General features: G+C 42.6%; 1 protein-coding gene across 4 annotated transcripts in view; it reads right to left on the bottom strand.

Moving 5' to 3' along the window:
* ARHGEF3 (Rho guanine nucleotide exchange factor 3) overlaps positions 1–27347 on the bottom strand; it is a 312998-nt gene that overhangs the window by 189151 nt on the left and 96500 nt on the right. For all 4 annotated transcript variants that reach the window (XM_070360298.1, XM_070360300.1, XM_070360301.1 and 1 more), the window contains one exon: positions 21877–21943. In XM_070360298.1, coding sequence (XP_070216399.1) covers positions 21877–21943 — 67 coding nt within the window. The remainder of the gene's footprint in view (positions 1–21876; positions 21944–27347) is intronic.

The raw sequence follows: 27347 nt of genomic DNA, 5'->3' as shown, positions 1-27347 counted from the left end.
ATGATAAACAGTGAAATTTACAGCAGGATCATGGATACTAAACACCCACACCGGACAACAAAAAGCAATTATAAGTTCTGACAGTGGCTAGGACATTTTCAATAGGAATGCGAATCTATGCAAATAGCTGTTGCTACTATCATTATTTAAAATACATAATATTTATTATAGTATATAATCACGTATCTTGAATAAAACTTTATTTTTAAATATTGGGTTGGCCGCAAAGTTCGGTTGAGTTTTTCTGTAAGACGTAATGGAAAAACCTGAATGAACTTTTGGTCTAACCCAATATTACGTAACACTGTGCTACAGAACATGTAATTATTACCTATAATAATACAATTATTTTATTATAATTGGTTGTAACCTAATTGAAGAAAGAATGTGTCAACAAAAATGAAGGGTCTGAGGAGGGGAGCCTCAGTAGACTTTGATCCCCTTCGGGTAAAGTAACAATGACATCAATGTGGACTCCAGAGCCAATTTGCTGGGTCAGAGTCTGGGATTTGCCACCCATGAACTACAGGCTCGGGAAAGTTACTTAGTCCTTCAAACCTTGAGTTTTTCATCTCTGCAAAGGAGATAACAATATTAAATTCTTAGAGTTTGTACCAAGCACTGGTGCTGAAATTTACATGTTTTCACAGAAAGTCTTTCCAACAGTCATGTGAATCATATACAATTATGATGTCTATTTTACAAGTGAGAAGACCCACAGCTCTGATGTGTTAATGGAATCACTGAAGGACACACAGAAAGTCTGATACAAGCCAGCACCCTAAGCCAGCCCTCAAGTTCTGCAGACGCAAGAAGCATGAGAAGGATGTACCACAGCTCCTCTGCAGGACGAGAGAGGAAACTCCTGTGTGCACAGGAATTACCTTTTAAGAAGGGTGTGTGTTTTCCACTCCAGATCCCTACCCTTCAGGCATTTGCTAGGCAATGAGATTCCCTGCTGTTAAACACCTATTATTCTCCAGGCATCTTGCTGAATGTCCCATCGCATCACTGACATCTCATCACCATGGCAACGCTCTGAGACAGCGACTGGAGGACAGTGGGGCTCAGAGAGGTTGAGGTCCTGGCCCACGGTCACTGAGCTTGTCAGTGGCAGCATCCCACCACACATCTGTGTCTGTCCTACTTTCACACAGGCTTGGAGACAGGTTCTGAAAACACCCCTTAATGTCCTTCACATGCCCCTCTCCCCCTCATTACCTCCTACTCCGAAAGCACAGAGCTACTTATTCTGTACCAAGATAATGACCATGGGGGCCGAGCAGGGCCATGGCACAAACTATAATTACTACAGACAACAATTTGCATTCCAAATCTGAAATGTACTCAGGGCATCACTGGAGCCTTGTAATCAGTTCAGCCTCTCCCCAAATTTCTCTGGAAATGAAGACCTACTCAAGAAACAGACATGGTCGGGGGTGGGTGTCTGTTGGAAAATATGCCTCTGCCCCCAGCAAACTGCCACCTGAGGAAAAACCATGCCAAAAAGTGGCCAAGGCTGGGCGGGATCAAATCCCCAGAGAGGACAAATTCCTTCTCTGTCACAGAACAAAGAAAACAACAACCAGGACAGTGGACACACTGAGCAAGACCGGTAAATAACTGGAGGCAGGAAACACATTACATAACACGTGGGCCTCAGTGCCAGGCACATGGACACCCATGCCTCCTCTATCACAACCTGCTGTCTTGCCGATGAGTCCCTTGTCAGGGTGAGGGGCCTTCCCACCACAGGGCCCCCACAAGCTCAGCAGAAGGTTTATTATATGCACACTGCGAGAAAAAATACAACCTCTGCTTTGGACAAAGAGCTCCCAGAGAACCTTTCCACAAACACACAATGCTATGATCTGGGTGCCCCCGGGGTGGAAAAGGAGGGTGAGGCCAGAAAAGTCGGGGTGAAAGATCTCAGAATTCTCAACCCTGCCTGTGGCTTCATTTACTTTTATCTGAACCACAGAGGCATTTGTACTAATAATTATGGCTCCTGGGTAAGTTTCTAGAGTCCTGGGTCCTTGTTGACTGGGATTCACCGTAGCTCCACCTTCTTTTACTAGAGAAAGCAGACAGACCACACGTCCATTTCCGTCACCCCGGATCCTGACTGAAGACTGGCACGTGGAACCTCTACCGAGGTGATGTTGCATCTCCAAGACTGCCCAAAAAACTAGAGTGTTTCTCACACTTTAATGTGCCCTCAGATCCCTTGGGCATCTTGATAAAAATGCAGATGCCGATTCAGGTCTGTGGTGGGGCCTGAGATTCGGCATTGCTCCCGAGCTCCCAGGTGCTGTTCCTGTTACTGCCCCATGGACCACCCGCCAAGAACCTTTGCTAGGTAACATGCTAGTGGCTTAAGCAGATAGAAAACAAAGAAAAATTCAGTATTTCCTATGTTTCCACAGTCACGATGTCAAGTGGTATCTTTGTTCTAAGACCATGAGCGAAGAAGTAAATTCAAGCACTATGCATCTTTACGGAGAAGGTGATGGCACCCCACTCCAGTACTCTTGCCTGGAAAATCCCATGGATGGAGGAGCCTGGTAGGCTGCAGTCCATGGGGTCTCGAAGAGTGGAACAAGACTGAGCGACTTCACTTTCACTTTTCACTTTCATGCAGTGGAGAAGGAAATGGCAACCCACTCCAGTGTTCTTGCCTGGAGAATCCCAGGGATGGGGGAGCCTGGGAGGCTGCCGTCGATGGAGTCGCACAGAGTTGGACACGACTGAAGTGACTTAGCAGCAGCATGCATCTTTAAAGTTTGTATTTCCAAGTTATCTCAGTGGTGGTGAATAGGATGACTGTCCTTGCAGGAAAACTTTGTTGAAGGCTATTAACTAAGGAAAATCCAGCAGACTGTCCCTTGGCCCAAGTTTCTGGAAAAGCCCTGGGTTCTCTGAGGTTCAGAGGGCAACACGGTTGAACACTGCTTTCACTAGCATTCTCATCACTGAGGTTTCTCTCCTTGTCAGCGGGGTGGCCAGTCCACCATGTTCTAGAGGCTCAGCCACCTGCCCCCTTAGCCCACCAGCATAGCTATAGGGACCTCTTAAGAGCTGCAGCACTGTCTCCCCAGTCACAGGTTACACCATCCCAACCAGACAGGCACCCTAATAAAATCATCCGACTAATTCAACACATGTTTTCTTTTTTTAATTTTTTTAACTGGCTGGAGCTGGCTGCCCTGTCCCGTTATGCAAACAGTACACAATGAATTGTTGATAGCATCTCCTTACCGTTGCCAACATAAACCCTGCCAGGCCGGCAGAAATGAGCCCGGTGACTCTAAGCAACAACAGTTGCAGGGGTTTGTTTACATAAACACAACTAACAACAGGTGAAAATGGTTTTATCTCCTCCTATTGCTAAACCAGAGACTTCTGAAATTGAGCGCTTCTGGAAATAAAACCAAATGTCAAATGTGAGAACAGAAGGCAGTTGAGTGGTGAACACCCGGAAAGCCAACTCTGTGTTTCCTACACAAACACACATAGACACAGATTTTTGGACCACTAAATCAACTAACTTATTTGTATCGTCTGTTTCTCGCCTCACAGTAAGGATTTTTCTTCCCTATTCTTGCCCCCTGCACTTCTGGGCATTAGCCTTTTGACTTGGGTTAGCAGAAATATTTCTTAATATATTAAATAAGTTTAATATCATTAAATAACATAAAATAGAGATATAAATAGTCTCTAAATCAAAACCCTAAAATAGAAAAAAAAAAATGCCAGTGGACAAGGGAAGAGAAATGGACATTTCTTAAAGTAGAGAGATGATGTTCAGAGACTAGGTAGGCTCCAGGGAGGGAGCTGTGATGGACCACGCCAGAATGACTAATAAAACAAGATGGAGAAGCCACTTCCTGAGCAATGGGTGTTGGAGAAAATGAAGAGCAAAGTGAGGACAAGCTGCTTAGTGGCACACATGCAGGCCTCTGAGTCACTCTGCGTAATGAGATGAGTGTATTTTTAAAAGAAGGAAAAAAGACATCAAGACTGCTAGAATACGCAGCAAGAGGCTTTGTTACGGATCAGGAGCAGCAAATCTTGTCCATTTGTACCGATTCTGTAGGCCTGAAAAGACCACTGCAGTCTCAAACTTTTTCTTTCCTTGAGAGAGAAGCTTTAGAATTTGGCAATGAACTTGGTGATGCCTGGCAAAGATCAGCCCCGAGAAAAACACCTTCGATTTTCACTACACAAATATTACAACGGGAAACATACTTTGGGACAAGAGGCCTTTTTTAAAAGGCAAGTATCTTTTTGACTCCTAAATTCCTAAGCCAAGTTTGCAATCGATTGTCCTCAGAGTTTCAATAATAAACTAAACTCATGCCACATTATGTAATTTTCTCTAATTCTCTCTATAATGCTAACATCACTTATAATAAAGTGATATTATTTTATAGTACTGTCCCAAGCTATCATCCGGAACCCATCAAAAATAATGTGCCCCAATTGAGGAAGATACAACTGAGTTACCTATTAATTCTTTGGAATATTAACTCTTGGGGATGACTGTTTTAGGACTGCGATTTCTCTCTTGGCTGAGTACATGGTATTCATTCTTATTAAGGTGCATTCCTCCCCTCTCAAATATTCAAGTAAGATTTATGGATTTTTTTTTTTTTAGTTGTTGTTAGAAAAGGAAGACGAAATTCCTCCAACTTCACCTTTATCAAGTTCTCACATTTAAAACTCCTCCACAAACAGATGCCATTATTTTAAAATTCCATCTTAAGTAACCATGGGATTTAGGCCAATTCATTGAGTTTCTGACTCAGATTTATTCCTGCGATGGATTTTTATTCTTAAACTTTAAGACCTAAAACTCCACTTAAAAATTATAGTTTGTCTTCTCACCTCGATTTTTCTTCTCTTCAATTATAAAAATTATGTATGCATCTTGTAGAAACTTGGCAAAGTCAAAATAAAACAAAGAAAAAAATGTCACTTATAACCTCACAGAGAGGAAATCATTATTAATATTTTGGCATACTTTCTTTCAGTCCTTTAAGTGAACTTTTTCATAGCAGATTACTCACTATACATACAATTTTGTTTCCTACTTTTAAAGCCATAACAATAAACATTTTTCTTGAATTAGCGCTCTTCCTCAACATCCCCTTATGGCTGCATAATATGAACTCATACGGATAAAACACAATTTATACTAGCTGTTTCACATTATCGGACACGTACACTTTTTCCATTTTTTTCTGTCACTATAATGACAACTGCGCTAAACACTTTTGTCCACAAATTTTAATCCATATCTCTGGTAACTTCTTTAGGATAAATTCCTAGAAGTCGGACTATTAGATCAACAGCCATAAATATATTTATGATCTTGACACAAATAGCTTTCCAAAAAGATGAAGAAGTAACAGTGTCACTAAACATCGGTGACAGCATCCATCCTATGAGCATTAAAGTTATCTCTTTAAAAGAGGCTGATTGATTCTGCAGCCTGAAAACAATACCTTAAAAAATTTCCAATTCTTAGACTGACCTGCTGAGGTCAACGATTTCAAATGTTTCCTCAGTATCAGACTAATCTTTACCCTTCAGAATACAATGTTAATTTTTCTCACATACAAGAATGCAAACAAAACCACAAACATGAAAAGAATGTAGTCATTCGTTGGATGTTTTCATTGGGCAGCTAAGGTGCTGTAGTTAAGAAGCCAAGAACAGCCAGTACGAGGTACCAGTCTGTGACAGGACGGAGAGACGCCCAGCGCAGAGAGACACGAGCAAAATAAATTCAGAACTGAATCCACGCCAAACTTCATAAGGTACATAAGATTTGAATTACCATAAGTCACACTTATCAGAAGGAATACATCAGAATGTTCAGGAATACATCCAGATTACATTTAAAATTCATGCAATAGCTTTTCCACAAGAAATTTTCTTTCCTCCCTCCAAACTGGTGCACATTCCCATATGCATCAAGTAAGTTGTTTTTTTTTTTTTTTGTAACTTAATGGCACATATATGCTAGAGCAAATGGTCCAGATTCAGTCTCTTATAATCCAAGGCCTGAATTGATCAACCTACAATATGGAAAAATATCAGATAAATGGAAACCTTTTCTACCATGCTGGACATGGCTTGGAGTATCTTCTCCTCATTCTCTTTTCAGGAGATGTGTCCCACTTTCCCCAACGTTGTCCACAGCTCCTGCTAACTAGGTATAACAGTGGCCATAGCAAGGGGGTAAAAAAGTATTTACTGAGCATCTAGTATGTCACAAACCCAGTGCTAAACACTTACCATGAATTATTTAATGTAATTCTCTTAAGAACGCTGTGAATTAGATACATTTTTCATATGGGGAGAAATGTGAGTCCCAGTAGGTTCCCTTACTTGCCCACCCTGGTGAACAGCAGACCCCTTTGACCCTGACTCTCTGGCTGCAGATGACTGGACCAAGGGGGAGGGAAGCCCCTCTAGGAGCCAGCCAGAAGGCTGCCCACCACCCGTGAGGCTCAACACAAGAAAGACTATCTGAAGCAATCAGTGTTTTCTTAGGGATCTGGGGACAGGGCAATCGAGACTATCCTGGGCTTTGAGAAAAAGAGATGCTAAAAGATCACGTGAGGTTGGATCAGAGCTGGCATTGTAACAAACCCAACAGTAGCTCATGCAAGGAGAAGACACTGGGAGCAGGACTTACATATCAGAAGACCATAGCCAAGAAAGAAAGAATGAAACCAACCCACACAAAGAAATCCTTGGTTTCTGCAGCTATAATTCTCTTGTTAAATAGCACTTGTCTCGTAATGGGAGCAAGCACCTGCTTTCTGACAAGAACTCAGTCTGAAATAACCACTAAGGAATCTACAACGGAGTCATTCCTCACTCGAATGGACTGTCAGCAGCAACTCTCCTGTGCAGCAAGTCGGCACCATTTATTACAAACAACCAATGCCACGTGCCTCTTAATGAGATGCAAGTAGCTGGCATCCCTTAGGATATTTTCCTGCCCAAAAGTGCTTAATCTGAAACAAACGAAGTCTTTTGACATAAATTACCAGTGTTATAAAAAATATAAAGGACAGAAGAGCAAGTTAAATGACATCTTAGGTAAGCAATCAGATAAACTAAAATGTGAAGTCCATTCTACAAGCAATTAGTCTGGTCTTTTTAAAAAAAATCAATTTCATAAAAAAAAAAAAAAAAAAAAAACAAGAGGAATGAGAGGACTATTCAAGGACTTAAAAGGACTAAAAAACACAGTTACAAAATGAAGTCATGGTCCTCAACTGGATTAAAAAACCACCAAACAAAAAATCCAATCAGATGCAATCAAGGCCCTTGAATGTCTTCAGGGAAATCAACTATAAAAGATAGTTGGGGAAATAGGAATACAGACTGAATGTTGGGGAATTAATAGTAGCTTTCTTAGGTCTGATAATGTAGGAAAATGTTCATATTCTTAGTACACATGTATTAAAGAATTTAGAAGTGAAGTGTCATGACTGTCATACTTTGAAAAGATTTTGTAAAATTAAGCAGATTGCATAAACAGTTAGAGATAGATAAACAGCTAAAGCCAAATGTTAGCAATTGTTGATTCTAGATGGTGGGTGTTCATTGTACTTACTTTTCAACATCCCATATATTTAAAATTTTTCATAACAAACAGTTGAAAAAATAGCACACATAGTAAAAATAACCATCTTGGAAACCCCTTAGGAAGACATCAGGTGAAGCCTGACCATCCTTTTCTCAATAAACCACACTTAAGAGTTCTTAAGGCTTCCCCAGTGGCTCAGCGGTAAAGAATCTGCCTGCAATGCAGGAGCTACAGGAGACACAGGTTCGATTCCTGGGCCAGGAAGATCCCCTAGAGAAAGGCATGGCAACCCACTCCAGTATTCTTGCCTGGAGAATCCCATGGACAGAGGAGCCTGGTGGGCTACAGTCCACGGGGTCACAAACAGTCATGTCACAGACATGACTGAAGAGACTTTGCAAGCACATATCCAAGGAATGATTTCAGTGAGCCCTAAGAGTTCCTACTTTACTGCTAAAACAAATATTGTATATACATCTCCAGGTGAGCTCCTGACAAAGCTGTTGCTTGTGTTCAGGGGGAATGCAGCACAATAAATCCCTATCAAGGTCTAGAATCACCATCACCCTACTAGGATCAACAGAGGAAAAAGCAGGTTTGCCACTCCATCCAACACTCCTTTTCTATGAGCAGGTTTAGCTGAACCTACATAAATGAAATACACATCTGATACACCTCTATCACAACTTCCTCAAATCAGAACTATGATCTTAAGCAAGCCTTCATCTGTCCATAAAAAAGTAATAGGCCTAATTCCCTGTCTTTTCCCAAATGGATGAAAGGTCAAACCAGCCCTGAGGATATAAAAACACATTATACATTAGCACCATTCTGCTGTATGGTATGTTTTTCTCTTCCCTGAACGTGTGTTAACCAGGAGGTCATGGCAGGGGTGGGCCATGCTGCTACTAAAGCGTCTAAACCAGCTGGACCATGTGAAAGTCATGGTCAAAAAGGCTCATTCACGAGGTGTGTTCACTGAGATTTCCAGTGTCAGATGGCGTTTGCATAAGGAGAGTTTGCATAAGGAAGGACAAGGCTGGGAGGCCCAAAAATCAAGCAAGGGAAGAATTTTCATCATCAGGCCTAAAGAAAATAGACCATTTAAAAATGAGCTCTAGGCAATCAAGTTGTAACGAGCATTTGCTTTTAGAGAATATTTATTTTAATTACTAAAAATGAATAAGTTTGTAACACTTATTCATCTTCAATAATAGAAACATCTTAAGTATAAATAAGTGGTCACCAAGTAGAACATGTGTGTGGTAAACAAAGATATGAAACGGTGAAAGGATCAAAAGATACCGATTATTCATGAGCCACTTGGTTACAGAATGTCTGTTATGCACTAAATATGCGTGAGACTTCTGAGGTACTAACTGCACAGAGGTACTAAATATATATGAGCACTTAAAATACATGAGGTCTTAGTCTGGCTGCCCATTGGAAACACTTCATCCTGACCCCACATCCCTTCTGCCCAAGAAACACAAATGAAATAGAAATCAGCCAGCTGTTCAGCTAGCTAATTGGCAAGCTGCTACTGCTGACCAGTTATGTTTGTCTCTGAGGTTTTATGATAAAGCAAGTGTGTGTCAGTGGCCCAGGGCACCTTCAGTCTGTAGACTGCCTGCCTGCACTTCAACTCTGGTCCTGCAACCATGTCAGAGAGAAAGGCCAATGCAGTGGAGAGAGAGGGGACACACCAGCATTGTGAACCCTGGGATACTGGAGGGACCCTTCCTTCCCATCTGCATCCTCTCTGCTGGGAGTTAACTTACTCCATTTTCCCACCTTGCTTCTATGTTTCAACTGCTTTAAACAGACAATGTGATTTGAGCATTTAAAGAACACTGGGGCCATTCCCTGGCAGTCCAGTGGTTAAGACTCCATGCTTTCAATGCACGGGGCTCGACTTCAATCCCTGGTCAAGGAACAAAGATCCCACATGCCAAGCTTTGCAGACAAAAATGAAAAAGAAAAGAAGGCACTGTTTAGAGTCACAATGAGTTAAACGTCGTCCAATCCATTAAATGTACCACGTTACTTTGAAGAGGAAGATGATGGGAAAGAAGAAAAGTGAGGCTTCAACTCCTATCCACAGCTTTTGAAGTGAGCAGGAAACAGAATGTAAAATCTATCGTGGAGGGAAAAAGAAAATGTGAAGGGAGAGGTTCAGATTCAGAAAATCAATGTTCCAAATTGGTGCATCCCCTCAGTTCTCAACATCACCATCCCCTCCCATGCCTTCAAATAGCAAGATGGCCTTTCAGAGGTGATGAGATCACTGCCATGATATTGTTTGCATAATGAATGTTAAATTTGACTGGAACAAAAAATAAAACCTCCATGAAAAGTCATAAATGCAACAAAACACAAAGAAATACTGAGACTGATCCTTGGGCCACCTTCTATTTTAAACCCCTGACTAGAAGACCTAAATAGACATTTCTCCAAAGAAGACATATGGATGGCCAATGAGCACACTGAAAGATGCTCATCAACACTAATTATTAGAGAAATGCAAATCAAAACTACAATGAGGTACCATAGTCAGAACGGCCATCATTAAAAAGTCTGCAAATAATAAGTGCTAGAGAGGGTATGGGGAACATGGAACCCTCCTACACTGTTGGTGGGAGTGTAAATTGGTGTAGCCACTAAGGAAAACAGCATGCAGGTTCCTCAAGAAACTAAAAATAGAGTTGCCATATGATTTACCAATCCCACTCCTGGGCACATACTCTGATAAAACTCTAATTTGAAAATATATATTCACCCCTACATTCATAGCAGCACTGTTTATAATAGCCAAGACATGGAAACAACCAAAATGTTCATCAACAGATGAACGGATAGAGAAAATGTGGTATATATATGCAATGGAATCTTAGTCATACAAATAACAAAATAATGCCATTTGCAGCAACATGGATGGCCCTAGAGATTATCATACTAAGTGAAGTAAGTCAGAAAGAGAAAAACCAATACCATATGATATCACTTATACATGGAATCTAAAATGCAACACAACTAAACATAGAAACATTTCTGGCTTACAGACATAGAGAATAGTTTTGTGACTGCCAAAGAATGGGTGATGGGGAAGGAAGCACTGGTAGTTTGAGATTAGCAGCTGCGAACTATTATATACAGAGTGGATAAACAACTAAGTCCTTCTATATAGTGCAGGGAACTGTAAATCAATATCCTGTGATAAACCACAATGGGAAAGAATACGAAAAAGACTATATATATATAGCTGAATCACTTTGCTGTGCAGCAGAAATTAACACATTGTACATCTGTAACACTTCAATAACATTTTTTTAAAATAAAATAAAAATAAAACCCCTAGCTCCAATGTTACCCAATGGTAACAGAATTAATAACAGCCATTTCAGAATGCAATTGTCCAGGATCTGTTATTATTTCAATTAATCCAGAGGACTACTATGCCTTATGTCTTATGAGCAGTTTATTCTTGCTCCCACTTCAGATTCTGAGGACTGAAAAAAAAAAAAAAACAATAACCAAAAGGACTACTTCTAGCTAACATGGGAAAAAAAGGGGTTAGAAGTTTTGTTTATTTGACAGTCAGACCCTGGGCATCAGGGTGATTACCCTTTACTATGGGATGAGAGATGGGAAAGACTGCTGTAGACAAGAATTGTTGTATCTGCCCAGTGCCTCTCCCCTTCCTATGGAAACTGCCCCTTCGCTCCCTTGTTACTATGGTTACCACAGGAGCCAGTAGAGCAGACTCCACACTGTGGCCACAGCTGATTGGGCTTGGAGTATCCACCTGACCCAGGCTGAACCAATCAAAATCTTCCCCACCAGTAATTTTGGCTCTGAGAGAGAAAAAGCTGTCACTCTGCAGATGGCTGCATTTCCACAGTATGGAAGTTAGTCTGCAGAAAAAATGCAGCAAACAACAGAGGAATTGGGAACCCTCATGGGCTTCAGGTGCTGCTTCCAGGGATTTCTGAGATCCTGCTGCATTCCATGAAATATCTGGAGACCTCTATAATTTTTGAAACTCTCCTTGTTTAAGCTAATTTGAGTCAAATTCTATCACCCGAAAGATCTCCTAAGTAACCAAAAAGACCACAGTCAAACGCATCTTTTACCTTGTATAATTCTGGAACAAAAAGGGAATAACTGAGTTGACAGCTGTATAAAATAAACAAAGGCATCTATAAATTCTGTCTCAGAAGTACAGAGCTTGCACAGGTGGTGCACAAGCCGCTGTCCCCATAGACCTCACATACGGCCAAAAAAGAAACCACTTTTGAGTCTAAAAATGAGCTTCAATGTGCCTGGCATAGTTTTGGTGTCAGCACACTGAAGATGACACGGGCTTTTCCTCACAGGTGTCTTTCACAGGGTGGCTTCTCCACTGTCTGAAGGGAAATGAGACAAGAAGACTAAGCGGAAATGAGAGACAGTTTTTCGTTTCGAAGGGGCACCTCACATCAAAAGGCATCTATTATAAACTCAAATTGGTTTAAAGACTTAAATATAAGTCATGACACCATAAAACTCCTAGAAGAGAACACAGGCAAAACATTCCCTGATATAAATCGTAGCAATATTTTCTTAGATCAGTCTCCCAAGGCAATAGAAATGAAAGCAAAAATAAACAAATGGGACATCATCAAACTTACAAGGTTTTGCACAGCAAAGGAAACCATCAGTAAAACAAAAAGACAACCTATGGAATTGGAGAAAATATTTACAAACAGTGTGAACAACAAAAGCTTAATCTCCAAAATATACAAGCAGCTCATGCAACTCAATATCAAAAAAATAAACAACTCAATAAAAACCAGGCCAAAGATCTAAATAGACATTTCTCCAAAGAAGACACACAGATGGCCAAAAAGCACATGAAAAGATGCTCAACATCACTAGTTACCACAGAAATGCAAATCAAAACTACAATGAGGTATCACCTTACACTGGTCAGAATGGCCATCATCACTTAAGACTATGAACAATAAATGCTGGAGAAAATACGGAGAAAAGGGAACCTTCCATACTATTGTGGGAATGTAAATCGGTGCAGCCACTATGAAAAACAGTATAGAGACTTCTTATAAAACAAAAAATAGAGCTATCATACAATTCAGCAACTCCACTCCAGAAAAGACAAAAACTCTAGTTTGAAAAGATACATGTACCCCAATATTCATAGCAGCACTTTTTATAATAGACAAGACATTGAAACAACCCAAACACACATCAATAGACAATTGGCTTAAGAAGATGTGATATATATATATATATATATAGTTGATTATAGTTTCAGGTGTACAGTAATTCAGTTTTATACATAAAACTGAACATACACACACAGGAATACTACTCAGTCATTAAAATGAATAAAATATTGCCATTTTCAGCATTATGAATGGACCTAGAAAATACTATAGTTAGTGAAATGTATACTGTATTTAGTGAAATGTCAGAGAAAGATATATATGATATCACTTATGTGTGAAATCTAAAAAATAATACAAATGAATATATATACAAAACAGAAACAGACTCACAAACATATAAAACAAACTTATGGTTATCAAAGGGGAAAGAGAGGCAGGCAGGGATAAATTAGGAACATGGGATCAACAGATACATACTACATAAAGTAGATAAACAATAAGGATTTAGTGTTATAAGCACAGGAGATACATTCAACATCTTATACTAACCTATAATAGGAAAAAATCTAAAAATTATACATATATATACGTATATATATAATTATATATACATATATATGTATATATTTATATATAATACATATAATGTATATATATATTTTTAGATTTATATATATATATAACTGAATATATATATAACTGAATCACTTTGCTATACACCTGAAACTAACACAATATTGTAATCTACTATACTTCAACACTTTGGGCTTCCTAGGTGGAACCCATCTGCCAATGCAGGAGACATAAGAGTCACAGGTTGAATCCCTGGGTCAGGAAGATCCCCTGGAGAAGGGCATGGCAACCCACTCCAGTATTCTTGCCTGGAGAATTCCATAGACAGAGGAGCCTGGTGAGCTACAGTCCATGGGGTCGCAAAGAGACGGACACAACTGAAGCGACTTAGCACACACATACTTCAACAAAAAAATAAACAGAAACAAAAAAGTTCAAGGGAGCAGAAGGTAACTAAAAAGGATTTGAGGTGATGACAAGTTTACCACGGAATTGTCCCTTGTTTCTAGCACTGTTAAAAAGATGGTCATGCCTAACTTTCTCTGAAATCAAGGTATGTGTAATCCGCTTTCTTTTAGAAGGGCAACAGGCTCCCATTGCCTGGGGAAAGCCCATCCCAGGCTCTCAAGCTGGCTCTGCCACTCACCGTGGCTGTGACTTCAGGCAGCGAGCAGGTGTGCGCTCCGTTTCCTCATATTCGAAATGGGACAGGTACTATCTACCACGCAGCACTGCCACAGCCTTGCTTGGAGCTGATGTTAAATAATGTAGGTAAATGTACAAACCGAGGCTGCGAGAGAAGAAAAAGCCATGCCACCTTCTTTGGCAAAAGAGGGGTGAGGCTACGGTAAACGCTGAAGGGGCGAGGGGAGTTTTGAGTATTAGAGACTGTCACTCTAATGAGTTGTGAATTTGGCAGCATTTCAGCCTGATCTTCAAGAAATATTCATCTAGGGTTTGCCAACTTCCTTCCAAACATGGGGCCTGGGGGTGGGTCAGGCGGCCTGGAGCAGGCACAGACCTATTGCCTGGAGATGTGACTCTACTCCTAATTCTCTTGGCTTTGAGCCTCACCAGCATTATTTCCTGTCTGTCTAGAAACTGGACTCTCTTCGGTGATGGTACCAAACTCTTCCTTGGAGTAGGAGGTTATTAGTTAAAGTAGCATTAACTGTGCCAGGAATGTACCCAGAAAGTGCCAAAGAAGAGAGAAGACTAACAGGCAACTGTAGATACTCAGGGTATGGGAGAGAAGGCCCAAAGTCCATGCAGAAAGAAGTCAGGGGCAGGCTGGAGGGAAGGGGCTCACAACGGGCCAGCAAGCCTATGTAACAAGCATCGCTTTCAAAGGCCAGTAAGATCCATTTTCAACCCCAGCAAGATGAATAAACCTCTACTGGCTTTGAAGGGCCTTCAAATCAATCTTTTTACAAATGTCTCACATACCTAACTGTACTTTCTACCATCAGAACTACAGCCATAGATACATGGACCACAGAACTCTGAAAGTGTGGCTAAAAATAAATGAAGACCTTTGCCCTAAAACATATGACATACTTCCTAAACCCTGCACTAAATTTCAGGCATCCAGTGACCCCTCAAACATCTGGACCTCCCACACCCAGAGGGATTCCCAACTCACCTCCAACAGTGCCAGGGGCTGTAGCCATGGATGGCCGCATGTTACCCATGCCATGTAACAAAGGGATCATTTGAAAATACGAGTGTTTACTATCTGGCCTAGTGACCTTCTGTTTTCAATCCCTGTTAAGCAGCTCTGTCATATGTCTCCTACTCTGACATTCTGCTATGATAAAATAATTTGTTTACCTACACATCTACTAGACGTTAAGGTACATGAGATGAAGACTGTGTCTTATTCAATTTTGTGTCTTTGTTGTTGAATGAATGCCCTTTAACCTTTTATTAACAACAACAACCTTTTCCTTGGAGCGAATGTCCCTTCCCCACTTTCAATGGCTCCAGTAGAACTGCCAATCATGAAACTCTGTCAACCCAGCTCCTTCAGAGGAGCACATGACCAAGCTCTGTCCAGTGCTCTTGACCACAGTCACTGGCCAAAGTATAACTATGTGAGTGGAACCAGGGCAATAAGAGTCCTATGCTGGGATTTCACATCAGGATTCTGGAAGCAAAAACTCCCTTTTGTCTGGAAACGTGTGGCTATTTGTGGTCATCACCTCCTTCTAAAACAGTTCACGTGCAATAGGAGAACATAAGACCAAAACCTCAAAAGTGACAAAGCTGAGAGAGTATACCTGGATACAGCTGTACCTGAAGCCTATCCATCAGTTTCCCTCGGTTACATGAACCAATAAATTTCCCTCTCCACTTGAGCTTGTTATAATTGTGTTTCTATCACTAGCAGCCAGAAGAGTCCTGACTAATACACTAAACCTTATTTTCCTCAACTGAAAATGAAAAGGTTTGGGGTACGACATTAAGAGCTTCCCTGGTGGTTTCAGTGGTAAAGAATCCGCCTGCTAATACAGGACACACAGGAGTCACAGTTTCAATCCCCGGGCTGGGAAGGTGCCCTGGAGAAGGAAATGGCAACCCACTCCAGTATTCTTGCCTGGGAAATCCCATGGGCAGAGGAGGCTGGCAGGCTACAGTCCATGAGGTCGCAAAGAGTCGGACAGGATTTAGCAGCTGAGCACACACAGGCACACACACATAATGTTCAAAGTCCCTTCCAAAGCTTCAGACATTTCTTACCAAACGGTTTAGGCAAGTATAAAGGCCAAGCACTGGAGAAAGAGACAAGACCAGTATGGCCCTGAAATTTGCTTGCTATTTCTTTCAAATCTCAGACCTAGTACCTAAAACAATGTCTCATACATAGTTCAGTTCAGTCACTCAGTCGTGTCCGACTCTTTGCCACCCCATGAATCGCAGCACACCGTGCCTTCCTGTCCATCACCAACTCCCGGAGTTTACCCAAACTCAGGTCCATCGAGTCGGTGATGCCATCCAGCCATCTCATCCTCTGTCATCCCCTTCTCCTCCTGCCCCCAGTCCCTCCCAACATCAGGGTCTTTTCCAAGGAGTCGACTCTTCGCATGAGGTGGAAGGTCTTGTTAAATATTTTCAAGTTAACTACAGGCAATGCCAGGTGTTGTGGTCCAGAGATTTTCACATTTCTAGGATGAGTTTCCTCCCTGACTCTGTCTCTGTGACTCTCTGTCTCAGCTTACTGGAGGAGCTGCAGCGAATATTCTCACAATAAAGGGTCAGAATTCTGAACTTTACAATGCCCAACCATATCCAGTTCAAAAGCATCAATTCTTCAGCGCTCAGCTTTCTTTATAGTCCAACTCTCACATCCATACATGACCACAGGAAAAACCATAGCTTTGACTAGATGGAACTCTGTTGGTACAGTAATGTCTCTGCTTTTTAATATGCTATCTAAGTTAGTCATAGTTTTTCTTCCAAGGAGCAAGCGTCTTTTAATTTCATGGCTGAAGTCACCATCTGCAGTGATTTTGGAGCCCCCCAAAATAAAGTCTCTCACTGTTTCCATTGTTCCCCCATCTATTTGCCATGAAGTGATGGGACCAGATGCCATGGTCTTAGTTTTCTGAATGTTGAGTTTTAAGCCAACTTTTTCACTCTCCTCTTTCACTTTCATCAAGACACTCTTTAGTTCTTCTTCACTTTCTGCCGTAAGGGTGGTGTCACCTGCGTATCTGAGGTTATTGATATTTCTCCCGGCAATCTTGATTTCAGCTTGTGCTTCATCCAGCCCAGCCTTTCTCATGATGTATTCTGCATACAAGTTAAATAAGCAGGGTGACAATATACAGCCTTGACGTTCTCCTTTTCCTATTTGGAACCAGTCTGTTGTTCCATGTCCAGTTCTAACTGTCACTTCTTGACCTGCATATAGATTTCTCAGGAGGCAGGTCAGGTGGTCTGGTATTCCCATCTCTTTAAGAATTTTCCACAGTTTGTGGTGATCCACACAGTCAAAGGTTTTTGTGTAGTCAATAAAGCAAAAGTAAATGTTTTTCTGGAACTCTCTTGCTTTTTATATGATTCAGTAGATGTTGGCAATTTGATCTCTGGTTCCTCTGCCTTTTCTAAATCCAGCTTGAACATCTGGAAGTTCACGGTTCCTGTACTGTTGAAGTTGACTTGGAGAATTTTGAGCATTATTTTGCTAGCATGTGAGATAAGAGCAATTGTGTGGTAGTTTGAGCATTCTTTGGCAATGCCTTTCTTTGGGATTGGAATGAAAACTGACCTTTTCCAGTCCTGTGGCCACTGATGAGATTTCCAGATTTGCTGGCATATTGAGTGCAGCACTTCATGGCACTGTCTTTTAGGATTTGAAATAGCTCAACTGGAATTCCATCATCTCCACTAGCTTTGTTTGTAATGACACTTCTTAAGGCCCATTTGACTTCGCATTCCAGGATGTCTCTAGGTGAGTGACCACACCATCGTAGTTATCTGGGTCATGAAGATCTTTTTGTATAGTTATTCTGTGTATTCTTGCCACCTCTTTTTAATCTCTTCTGCTTCTGTTAGGTCCATACCATTTCTGTCCTTTATTGTGCTCATCTTTGCATGAAATGTTCCCTTGGTATCTCTAATTTTCTTGAAGAGATCTCTAGTCTTTCCCATTCTATTGCTTTTGAACTGTGGTGTTGGAGAAGACTCTTGAGAGTCCCGTGGACTGCAAGGAGATCCAACCAGTCAATCCTCAAGGAAATCAGTCCTGAATATTCATTGGAAGGACTGATGCTGAAGCTGAAACTCCAATACTTTGGCCACCTGATGCGAAGAACCAACTCACTGGAAAAGACCCTGATGCTGGGAAAGATTGAAAGCGGGAGGAGAAGGGGATGACAGAGGATGAGATGGATGGATGGCATCCCCGACTCGAAGGACATGAGTTTGGGTAAACTCCGAGAGCTGGTGATGGACAGGGAAGCCTGGCATGCTGCAGTACATGGGGTTTCAGAGAGTCGGACATGACTGAGTAACTGAACTAAACTGAACTGAACCAGATCCAGAGGAGCTGACACAGGGTGAGACACCCCCAGGGTCCCACCTCTCTGAGGGTCCTGCCTTCTTATTCTCCCCATCCTGTTCGGGTCTCACCTGTAATTTTCCTGCCATAACTGTCCCAACCACAACCATGCCCCTGGCTTCTCTCCTTGAACGTATCTGTAGCATTCATGTTCTGGTGAGAGACAGCACAGCACCAGCCCTGGCCAGGGAGGGTAGAGAAATTCCAGGCAGTTGTAACACCCAGGGCCTCTGTCTCCTTAGAGGAGTATGGGAATCAAAGGACACAGCCAACAATTAGCAGCAGTAACTCATGAAAGGACTGAACCGCTTGGTACATAGAAAAGATGTGTCATCCAGGTGTCACCAGCCCTTCCTGAGGCTCTTGGAGGCCAGAAACTCCAGCCAAAAAGAGGAAAACCATAAATGCAATTCCTAAGGCTTTAAGAAGTCATGAGATCTGCAGTGGATCTAAAGGGAACAACAAGGAGGCGGTTACCATACACTCACTCAGCAAGATCTTCCTTAAAATTACTGACATTTTGAAACATCTCTCTTTTCCCAAAATGTCTGTTTCTTAAGACATTGACCACTCCCTCTCCCCACCTTGCGCCCCGTCCCATGCTCCCTCCTTGGCCCTCATGTGTCTCCATCTCACTTCTCATTTAGAGCCATGTGGTTCTTTCTCCTCTTGCCTTTTCCAATCCGTTTCTCACCATCTCTTCCCGCACCCCTATCCCCAAACCCCACACATGTCCAGGACGCGAGAAAGTAACACAGGCTCCTTCTGCTTCACGAGCTGAAAAGAAATGGAAATGCAAATGCTTCTAATGTTTTTCTCTGCCACATATATAAAAATGGGAAATTTGCTATCACAGAGGTTCTAAACCCTTTCCTTCCAAATAAAGAAGAAAATGAAGAGTTCATAGAACACATGTCTTGCCCTAGAACAGTCTAGCAGGCCTGAGTGTCACATTTCATTATAGAAAATGTATCAATTAGATAATGCCTCCCATGTTTTCCTCCTGGCATTCTGGATGCTTCTTATTCTTTAGTTCCAATTACCATAACTATGCTTACAGAGCTGGGAGTGACGGTGTTCCCACTGGCTTGGGTTTTCTTCCACGCCCCTTAGGCCATGGAATATTATGCTCCAAGGGACAGAGGGATGACTTTGGCCACAGAGGAATCTGGCAATTGGCCAGGCCCTGAACCATCTCTCTCTGGTGTGGTCTTGAGGTCAGTTTGTCTAACTTTACCAGGAAGCCACAGGGGCCAGAAGAATCAAAACAAAGACAAGAGACCAAGAAAAACACAACTGACCTGACCACCTAAATAGACTCTAGTCATTTCGACACTTTTAACTCTTGGGGGAAATCTTATGAGCTGGCTATGAATTTGAGGGCTGATAGGATGATTCTGAAGTCAACAAAGCATTAGATTCTGTTACCTATGTGGTTTTAATTAGCCAGGGGCCAGTTGTCTGCTTGCTCCCCTGCAGCAAATTACTAGTGTTAAATGTTACCCCTGCAAGGCTGTGACAGACAGAACGTCCCTTAAGCCAAGTATGTGTCTAACAGTTCCCTTTTCAGCAGTAAGATCTACAAATCAGACTCAAGCTTAAAAATTCATGAAACATTTTTCAAGGACAAACAGTTGAAGAAGTTTTAGCCAAAGGTAGGGTTATCAAGTTGTCCCAGCTTGCCCGGGACTGAAGTTTCCCAAGACATGGGGCTTTCAGTGCTAAAGCCAGGACAGTTCCAGGCAAATCCTAGATGGACCTCAACCCTAGTAGAGGTTGAATCAGAAGGAAGTGGGTGGTACACTTGAGGGAAGGTAGAGAGGGAGAGAAAATAAAAACTTTCAAAACAGTTCAACTTCTCTTTAGTTCAAAACCAACTACAGATGTCAACCCTGTCAAAGTGTGTACACACTATTTTTTCAACAAAGGTTTATGGCCAATGACTTTGGGAGATGCTCCATGCAAACTCCATCAGCTCTCCTTCACGTGGTCTCCATGCGCATCAACACACTGAAGGCTCTGAGAAGTCCTGCATGGTGAACATACTTTAATTTGGTGCTCTCAGGGTGTCCCAAGTCCGTTGGACCACACAAGCCTTTTTTTTTCACTTAATGTTTATGATCATCCAACTGAACACACTTTGAGAAATGGGGGTCTTGTTCACAAAACCATAACCAACCGAGGAGGTACATGACTTAGACTCGGTAAGACACACATACCTACTTAAGAGGCCAACACATTTCTCTTTGTATTCAGTTAAAAGCATACTGAAAACTTAGCTAAAAGAGAGCCATGATTTGTATTTTTAAAAAGACATTTGGGGAAAATGACTGAGATGTATGTAGGATATTAAAGGTGAACTGAACCAGTAAAAACACTGCCGAAAGACTAAAGAACCTGAAACATAATCTGAAGTGAATTTTGTGTCAGATATATGTGAGAGATTTATTTATTCATTCATTCCACTTATTCATTCACCTTAAGTATGTATGTTCTAGGCACTGTGCTAGGCCCAGGGATAATGCAGTAACAAGAGAGACTGATAAGGTCTCCAATGCTTGGGGCTTCCAATCTTAAATGTCACTACATGTTAACTAACAATCTTTTAACAATGAGAAAAAGAACTACAGGGATCCACAGGAGATGCCTCTAGGTTAGATTTAAGGGGCGGACACGATGCATTCCCATGGAAGGTGATGTCAAAGCTTAGACCCAATGGGTGAAGTGGGTGGGCCTGTCCAGTGTGTGCAGGAGTGTGGTATCATGCAGCAGGAGGCTGTTTTGGGCATAAGGTACAACGTATGCAAAGGCCTGTTGGTGATACAGAGCTCAGAGCGTACTCTACACAGGCAAGAGTCCGGTTCCTGAAGTCAGAGCTAGAATTCAATTTGACACACAGATGGGCCACTTTGACTACTATTATTATCACTATTACATAAAGGAAGAGAATTTTGCATCAAGCAAAGGTTAAATCCGACCCTCCCTACACCTCTAAGGGTCTAAGAGCTTTGTGACTGAGAGAATTCCATGATTCCCTTCAGCATCTAATGTTTAAAGCGTACAGACCTCTCTCCTTTTGTAAACTAAAGCTCCCCACAGTCATAAAACTACATATGTACAGACAGTATATTTCTGATTTCTTTTGCCTTCACTCTGCACCTTTCTTGTTCCCCCGAAACAGCCACAGTGCCCACTTCATCAACCTTGACATCTCCTGGCTTCTTCATAGGATGCTTCCTGTAACCCAACACCTACAGAGCAGGCAAACATCACTGGGTACTTACTGAACCACTTGGAGCTTTTTAATTAAACCACAGGCGCTGATGCAAAGATGACTTCCCCAGGTGGTAAAGCACAGAAGCTTGGTGGAGACTTGGCTAGTAAAGTCCACCTCAGCTGAGTCCTCTCTGCAGCACCCAGAAGAGGACAAGTAATGGGTGGGATTGCTCAGGGAAAGCACTTACCCCTCTGAAATTCCAGTCTTTAGGAGATGGAAACATGGGAAAGTTGTTCTGCCGCTGCCGTTTAGGCCTGGAAGAGGACAAGAAAAGGAGATGCACTCATTATTCAGAGGAAATCACCAGTTTCAGATGGAGTTTCATCAGAAGGAGAGATGCTTGCAGAAATGGTCCAGGCAGGGTGAGGTGGCTGGAGTTTTCTACAGCTCAGCAATCTTGAGCAGCCAAACACACTCTAGACTCCTTCCCAGGCCCCCGGGAGGAAAGCTCCAAAGTCACTGAGAAAAGTCAATCCCTCACCTTTAAAAACAGGAAAATTTAAAAGAAAACCGAAAGTCTAAACTGAATGCAATTATAGAGCCAGACCAAACTCCAGTCTTTACTTTTCGCAAACGGAGGCTCCCAGAGGGAGGCCCCCAGGTGATGTGTGTAGCTTCGGGCGCAGCCAGGAACCCTCCCTTGCTGCTCGCGCGCTGGGGAGTCCCTGCTCCTCCACGTAGGCCACACTTGGGCTCCCTGGACTTCTAAAGGGACGGTTGACAGGGCAACTGTTAAGCAGCTGCTGCCTGACAAGTCAGAACTGGCTTCCTTGCCTATTAATCTCTCCGCACTAATCAATCTCCCTAGATGCAACAGAGGCAGGTTCAAGTCGGGTCCACACAAGTGGCAGGTAAACGGTACAAAAGAGGAAAGATGCGGGAAGGGGGCTGGGAGGCCGCAGACACGCCAGGAATGCCTTACTTCTGTCTTGTAAAGTGAATTTAATTTTGTGACTGCAACATACCCACAGGAACATGTATTATGACGTTTTTATGGAGCGGCGGACACAACTGAGCGACTTCATTTTCCACTTTCATGCATTGGAGAAGGAAATGGCAACCCACTCCACTGTTCTCGCCTGGAAAATACCAGGGATGGGGGAGCCTGGTGGGCTGCTGTCTATGGGGTCGCACAGAGTTGGACACGACTGAAGCGACTTAGCAGTAGCAGCAGCAGATAGATGACTCCTCCCCAAAATGCTATATCTGTCTATATGAATAGTCAAATGCTGTGTTTGCTTGAAGTACTACTTCACTGAAAAGCATCCCTGAAGGAGGTCCCCTTGGACTTGCCCTGAGGCTTAGTCACTGATGTGCTGAAGGGCGGTGGTGCTGGTTTTTCACATGATACTCACCCCTCTTCTTTGACCTCCCTGCCACAGTGAGCAGGAACGCAAGGCAGGATGCTTGTGGTGACCACAGCACAGGCTCTGCAGAATGTCAGGCCTGATAAAAACCTGGGCTGGCTCTACCATACCAGAACACATCATGTCCACCCCTTGAATCAGGCAGAAGACATAAACAAACAAAACACAAGGTAATTATAATAACAGCAGCAGCTGACAGGCACTGAGAACTTAAAACAGCTTATGCTGAGCAGTTATAGTCACTACTCTCCACTGGGAGCTGGGGTTCACTGTTGGACCCACTTCATAAATAAGAAAACAGGGACCTAAAAAAATATTAAGTGACTTGACTCTCATCACACAGGTGAAATCAGGATTCTGGTCTCAAGTGTGTGATCTCAAATCCCACAGCATTTTATTAGCTGTGTGACCCTGAGCCCAAGGTTGAAGCTCTTGAGCTTTCATATTCTTATGTGCAAACCAGGAGAGATAATACCCAGCACACAGAGCCAAGACGAGAGGAGGGCTCTGACTCCAGTGTTGTCACTTATAAGTTCTCAGCAGATGTCCGCCCAGTGCCCACAGCAGAGCTGGGACAACGGGCTGAAACAGATGGGAACTCCCGCCCGACGTGTCTTTGCATCTAACCCCCTTCTTCTGTCTCACCCTCCTCCTTACCCACGCATACAATGGAAACCCAGGCTAATAACCTCGCAAGACAAACAGAGCAAATGTGGGCGGTTATTTAGATTTAATACTCTTCTCTTATTAGGTACCATGTTGGTCTCAGCTTTTCTGAAAAGATATTTCTCCCTTAAATAAAAAAGCACACACACAAACAAACTTAGAACTGAACAGTACTTCTCCCTGGTTACCGTTCCCTCTCCTCCCAGGTTATAATTGGGCTTTGCTCTTCTAATTACCCGATGAGCTTCACTGCTTCCAAAGCAACAACATATACCAGAACATTCTGAGTCAGTATGTCCCTGTTTCACACGCTGCAGTCCACAGAAAATGACAGTCATGATAATTAACAGTGACGGAGTTACATGCTGTGCCAGGGACTGTTCTAAGTATTCTGCCTACATAATCTAAATCTTAGAATAACAGGAAGACGGGTTCTTCTGCTCTGCTATACTGTAATGTTAATACATCACAATGGCACTACATATTATCGTATTTTATACATTTACATGTATGGCCTTGCTGCTGCTGCTGCTGAATCACTTCAGTCGTGTCCGACTCTGTGCGACCCCAGAGATGGCAGCCCACCAGGCTCCCTTGTCCCTGGGATTCTCCAGGCAAGAACACTACATACATTTAAATATACAATAATGGTAACTTTGTATCATAATATGTTTTCATATAATATTGTATATTATTATGGCATAATGGGGATATTACCATTATCACATTTTAACAGACAGGGTAAACTGAGGTCCAGAGAGGCTAAACCAGACGCCAGAAGTCACATAGCTGGTAGGTGGCCAAAGTGGGATTCATACCCAGATGTCCCGGACTCCAGATTCAGGGAATGTAGCCCCTCTCAAACAGACAGAAGCCCCACCAAAGAGGGCTTCCACGCATTTGGAAGAATGCAGCCTGGGGGTTCCTTGTGGGAGGGCAGCGGTTTAGTGGGGCCTCACATTAAGAGGCCTCATAGACAAAGACAATGCATCAGAGCAAGTCCATCAGTCCAGACTTTTGGGCAACGTGATCACACCCCCACTGGCTGGGGAAAGTGCCAGGAAACCTATCTAGAAGACAGCTGTCTCCAAATGCTGCTTCCCCAACCCCTGCATTCCACCACCAGCCAAGCTTCCAGATCATTCACCTTGGCTGCAGTCCCTTTTAACAATCTCATCTGGCATCAAGAGTCCCCTGATAGTTTCCTTCTCTCCAGCCAAACACTACCACCCACATGGCCTCAAAAGATGGCTTCGGGGAGTAAAAGGCACCCTCCTGAGAAGGCTCCTTTAGGAAGCCCAGGGGAACTGGCAAGCATGAAGGACAGCATCTCAGAAGCCAGTCAAGGCCAGATGGGCACCACAGAAGGGGCATGTCCTGGGTATGTTTCTTTTGTTTTACAGGCAACTTCTTTGCACTGTCAGCAAAAGTCCAAGGGAGAAAATGGCACTTGGTTTTACAGGCTTCTCAGATCCAAGCTACACTGGGGGGAGTTCTCTGTATATGGGGTCCTCAGGCCCCTAAGTGACCCAGGTCTGTGCACGGCACGTGCACACGTGGTTAGGAAGCACAGCCCACCCTCGGATGTCAGGAGGGCAGTGCTGACCAGGGATCACCTCCACCCTCCACAGAAGGAGGGGGTGATGTGAGCCAGGGCTGGGCGAGCGGCAGGATAGAGACTGCAGAGACGGGAGGCGCAGATTCTTGACTGGAAGGAGGTTACAATCTTAGGAAAGACTGGAAAGAAAAGTTATAAACTCTCCACACTAGGGAGAGCTCACAGTAGATACAGAAATGCCCAAGGTAAGAGTGAACAGTCAGGAGTCAAGGTGCACCTAGGGAAAGATCTCAGATTCAGGAGTGTGCGTGGCTGGAATCAGAATAAGGTCAGGAGTGACTGGCCTCAGGGCTAGAAACAGAACGCATTTTCCCACCATGTTAAACAAACGTGACTCTCTCCCACCAGCAGAGAATGATGACTGCACCCACAGCATCTCCCAAGTGCCTGGGAGTCTGGCTGCTGCTGCCGCCGGCTCCGTGGGGGCCGAAGTCTGGTGCTCAGACCTGGGGCTCCAAGAGTGCCTCCCTCCCTTTCTTGCTGGAGGACTTCAGCCAGGCCACCTACTTTCTACTCCCCCTGAGCCTCTATCTTCTCATCTGGAAAATGGGGATAATAATCTCTTTGTATAAAAATGAAAAATTAATGTGCTATATAAGGGAATAAAAATAGTTGATTTAAAATAACAATGTATTATACAAATGTTAGCAGAGAGTCTGATATTTAATAGCTGTTCAAACTTGCTGTTATTATTATTGAATCAACATAACCAGTAAGGAAGATATCACTTGCCATTTTCATTGGCAAGGCTCCTGCCAGAGAGACAATGAAATTTACAACTCAGTCTTACAAATTGTGTAATGTAAGTAAAATAAAACAAAGGCTTTAACATGCTATGAATATTTTGTTAGGTGACAATAACATGGTCATAAATATGAACATAATGTAACTGTGAAAAGAGCCCTGCCTTTCTACTGATATTTCCTGGTTTCCCACTCTCCTCTTCCTTTTCAAAGATTACCACCTTTGCCAGCATGTTTTATGTGTTGCAAATATTTTAATATCTTAACTATCAGTCCAGAGCCTCTTGCTAACAAAACTTTCCTTGAATTTCTTCTCCTTTGTTTTACCTCTCTCTCCATGAGAAGCTGTAGAATTACTAGGAAAACAGCTACACTTTATAAGAAAAACTAAAGCCAGGTATTTCTTATTCTGGTTGGACCACTGAAGATGTGGTGATTTCTTTCACTTAAATGTCTTTTTAGTTTCTGTTTTGAGTATATAATCAAGGATGGACTGGCAGGTACTTACCCCAGTAAAGACCCAAGTCTTCCTGGAGAAGCCCACTGGAAAGAGTTTGCAAAATGGACATCTCATCACTTCGGCTTGTCTTTCTCTTAAATATAAGTAGAAAGGCACTACTTGGTACCTGTTTCTGTAGCTCACTGACTCACACTCAGTCTCACTCCAGTCACGCCATGGCTGCAAGTCCAGCTTTTTACTTCCTGATAAATTATGGAAAAAAGAATTACAGAACCTCAGATTGCTCAGCTGGTTCAATCACTCAACACCAGTTACATCCTCTTTACAACAGTCCTTTTGGGAATACACCCTGAAAGAGGGCCTTCTCTCCTTGAGAATGAATCTGTAGCTCTTTATGTATAATAGACTCTCATTAATTTCTTTCCCTTTCCTTCCTGAGCACCTACTATACCCCCACACAGTGCCACAGAGCTAGAAGAAAGACTCGGCCAGGTGATGAGACAAGGGAACTGCAGGCCAGGCCCCAGGAAATGCATGTTCAAAGTGCAGGAGGTAAAAAACTGATCTTTGAAAAGATTAATCAAACAGATAAAACTGGCAAAACTGATCACGTTAAAAGGGGGCAGGGAGAACACTGCAAATACTCTTATGGATGGAGGCACAGCACTATAGACACAACATCAAGTTAATGACAAAAGACTGCTAACAACGCCTTGACACTGCTAAATCTGAAAACTTAAAACATACATTCCTTCAAAATATAGAACCTATCAAAAATATCTCAAGGAGAAATACAAAACCTAA

The sequence above is a fragment of the Bos mutus genome, chromosome 22 (genome assembly GCF_027580195.1).
Source record: "Bos mutus isolate GX-2022 chromosome 22, NWIPB_WYAK_1.1, whole genome shotgun sequence".
In the NCBI taxonomy this organism is placed as follows: Eukaryota; Metazoa; Chordata; class Mammalia; order Artiodactyla; family Bovidae; genus Bos; species Bos mutus.
The sequence above is the reverse complement of the archived record's forward strand: the minus strand, read 5'-3'. Positions and strand labels throughout refer to the sequence as shown.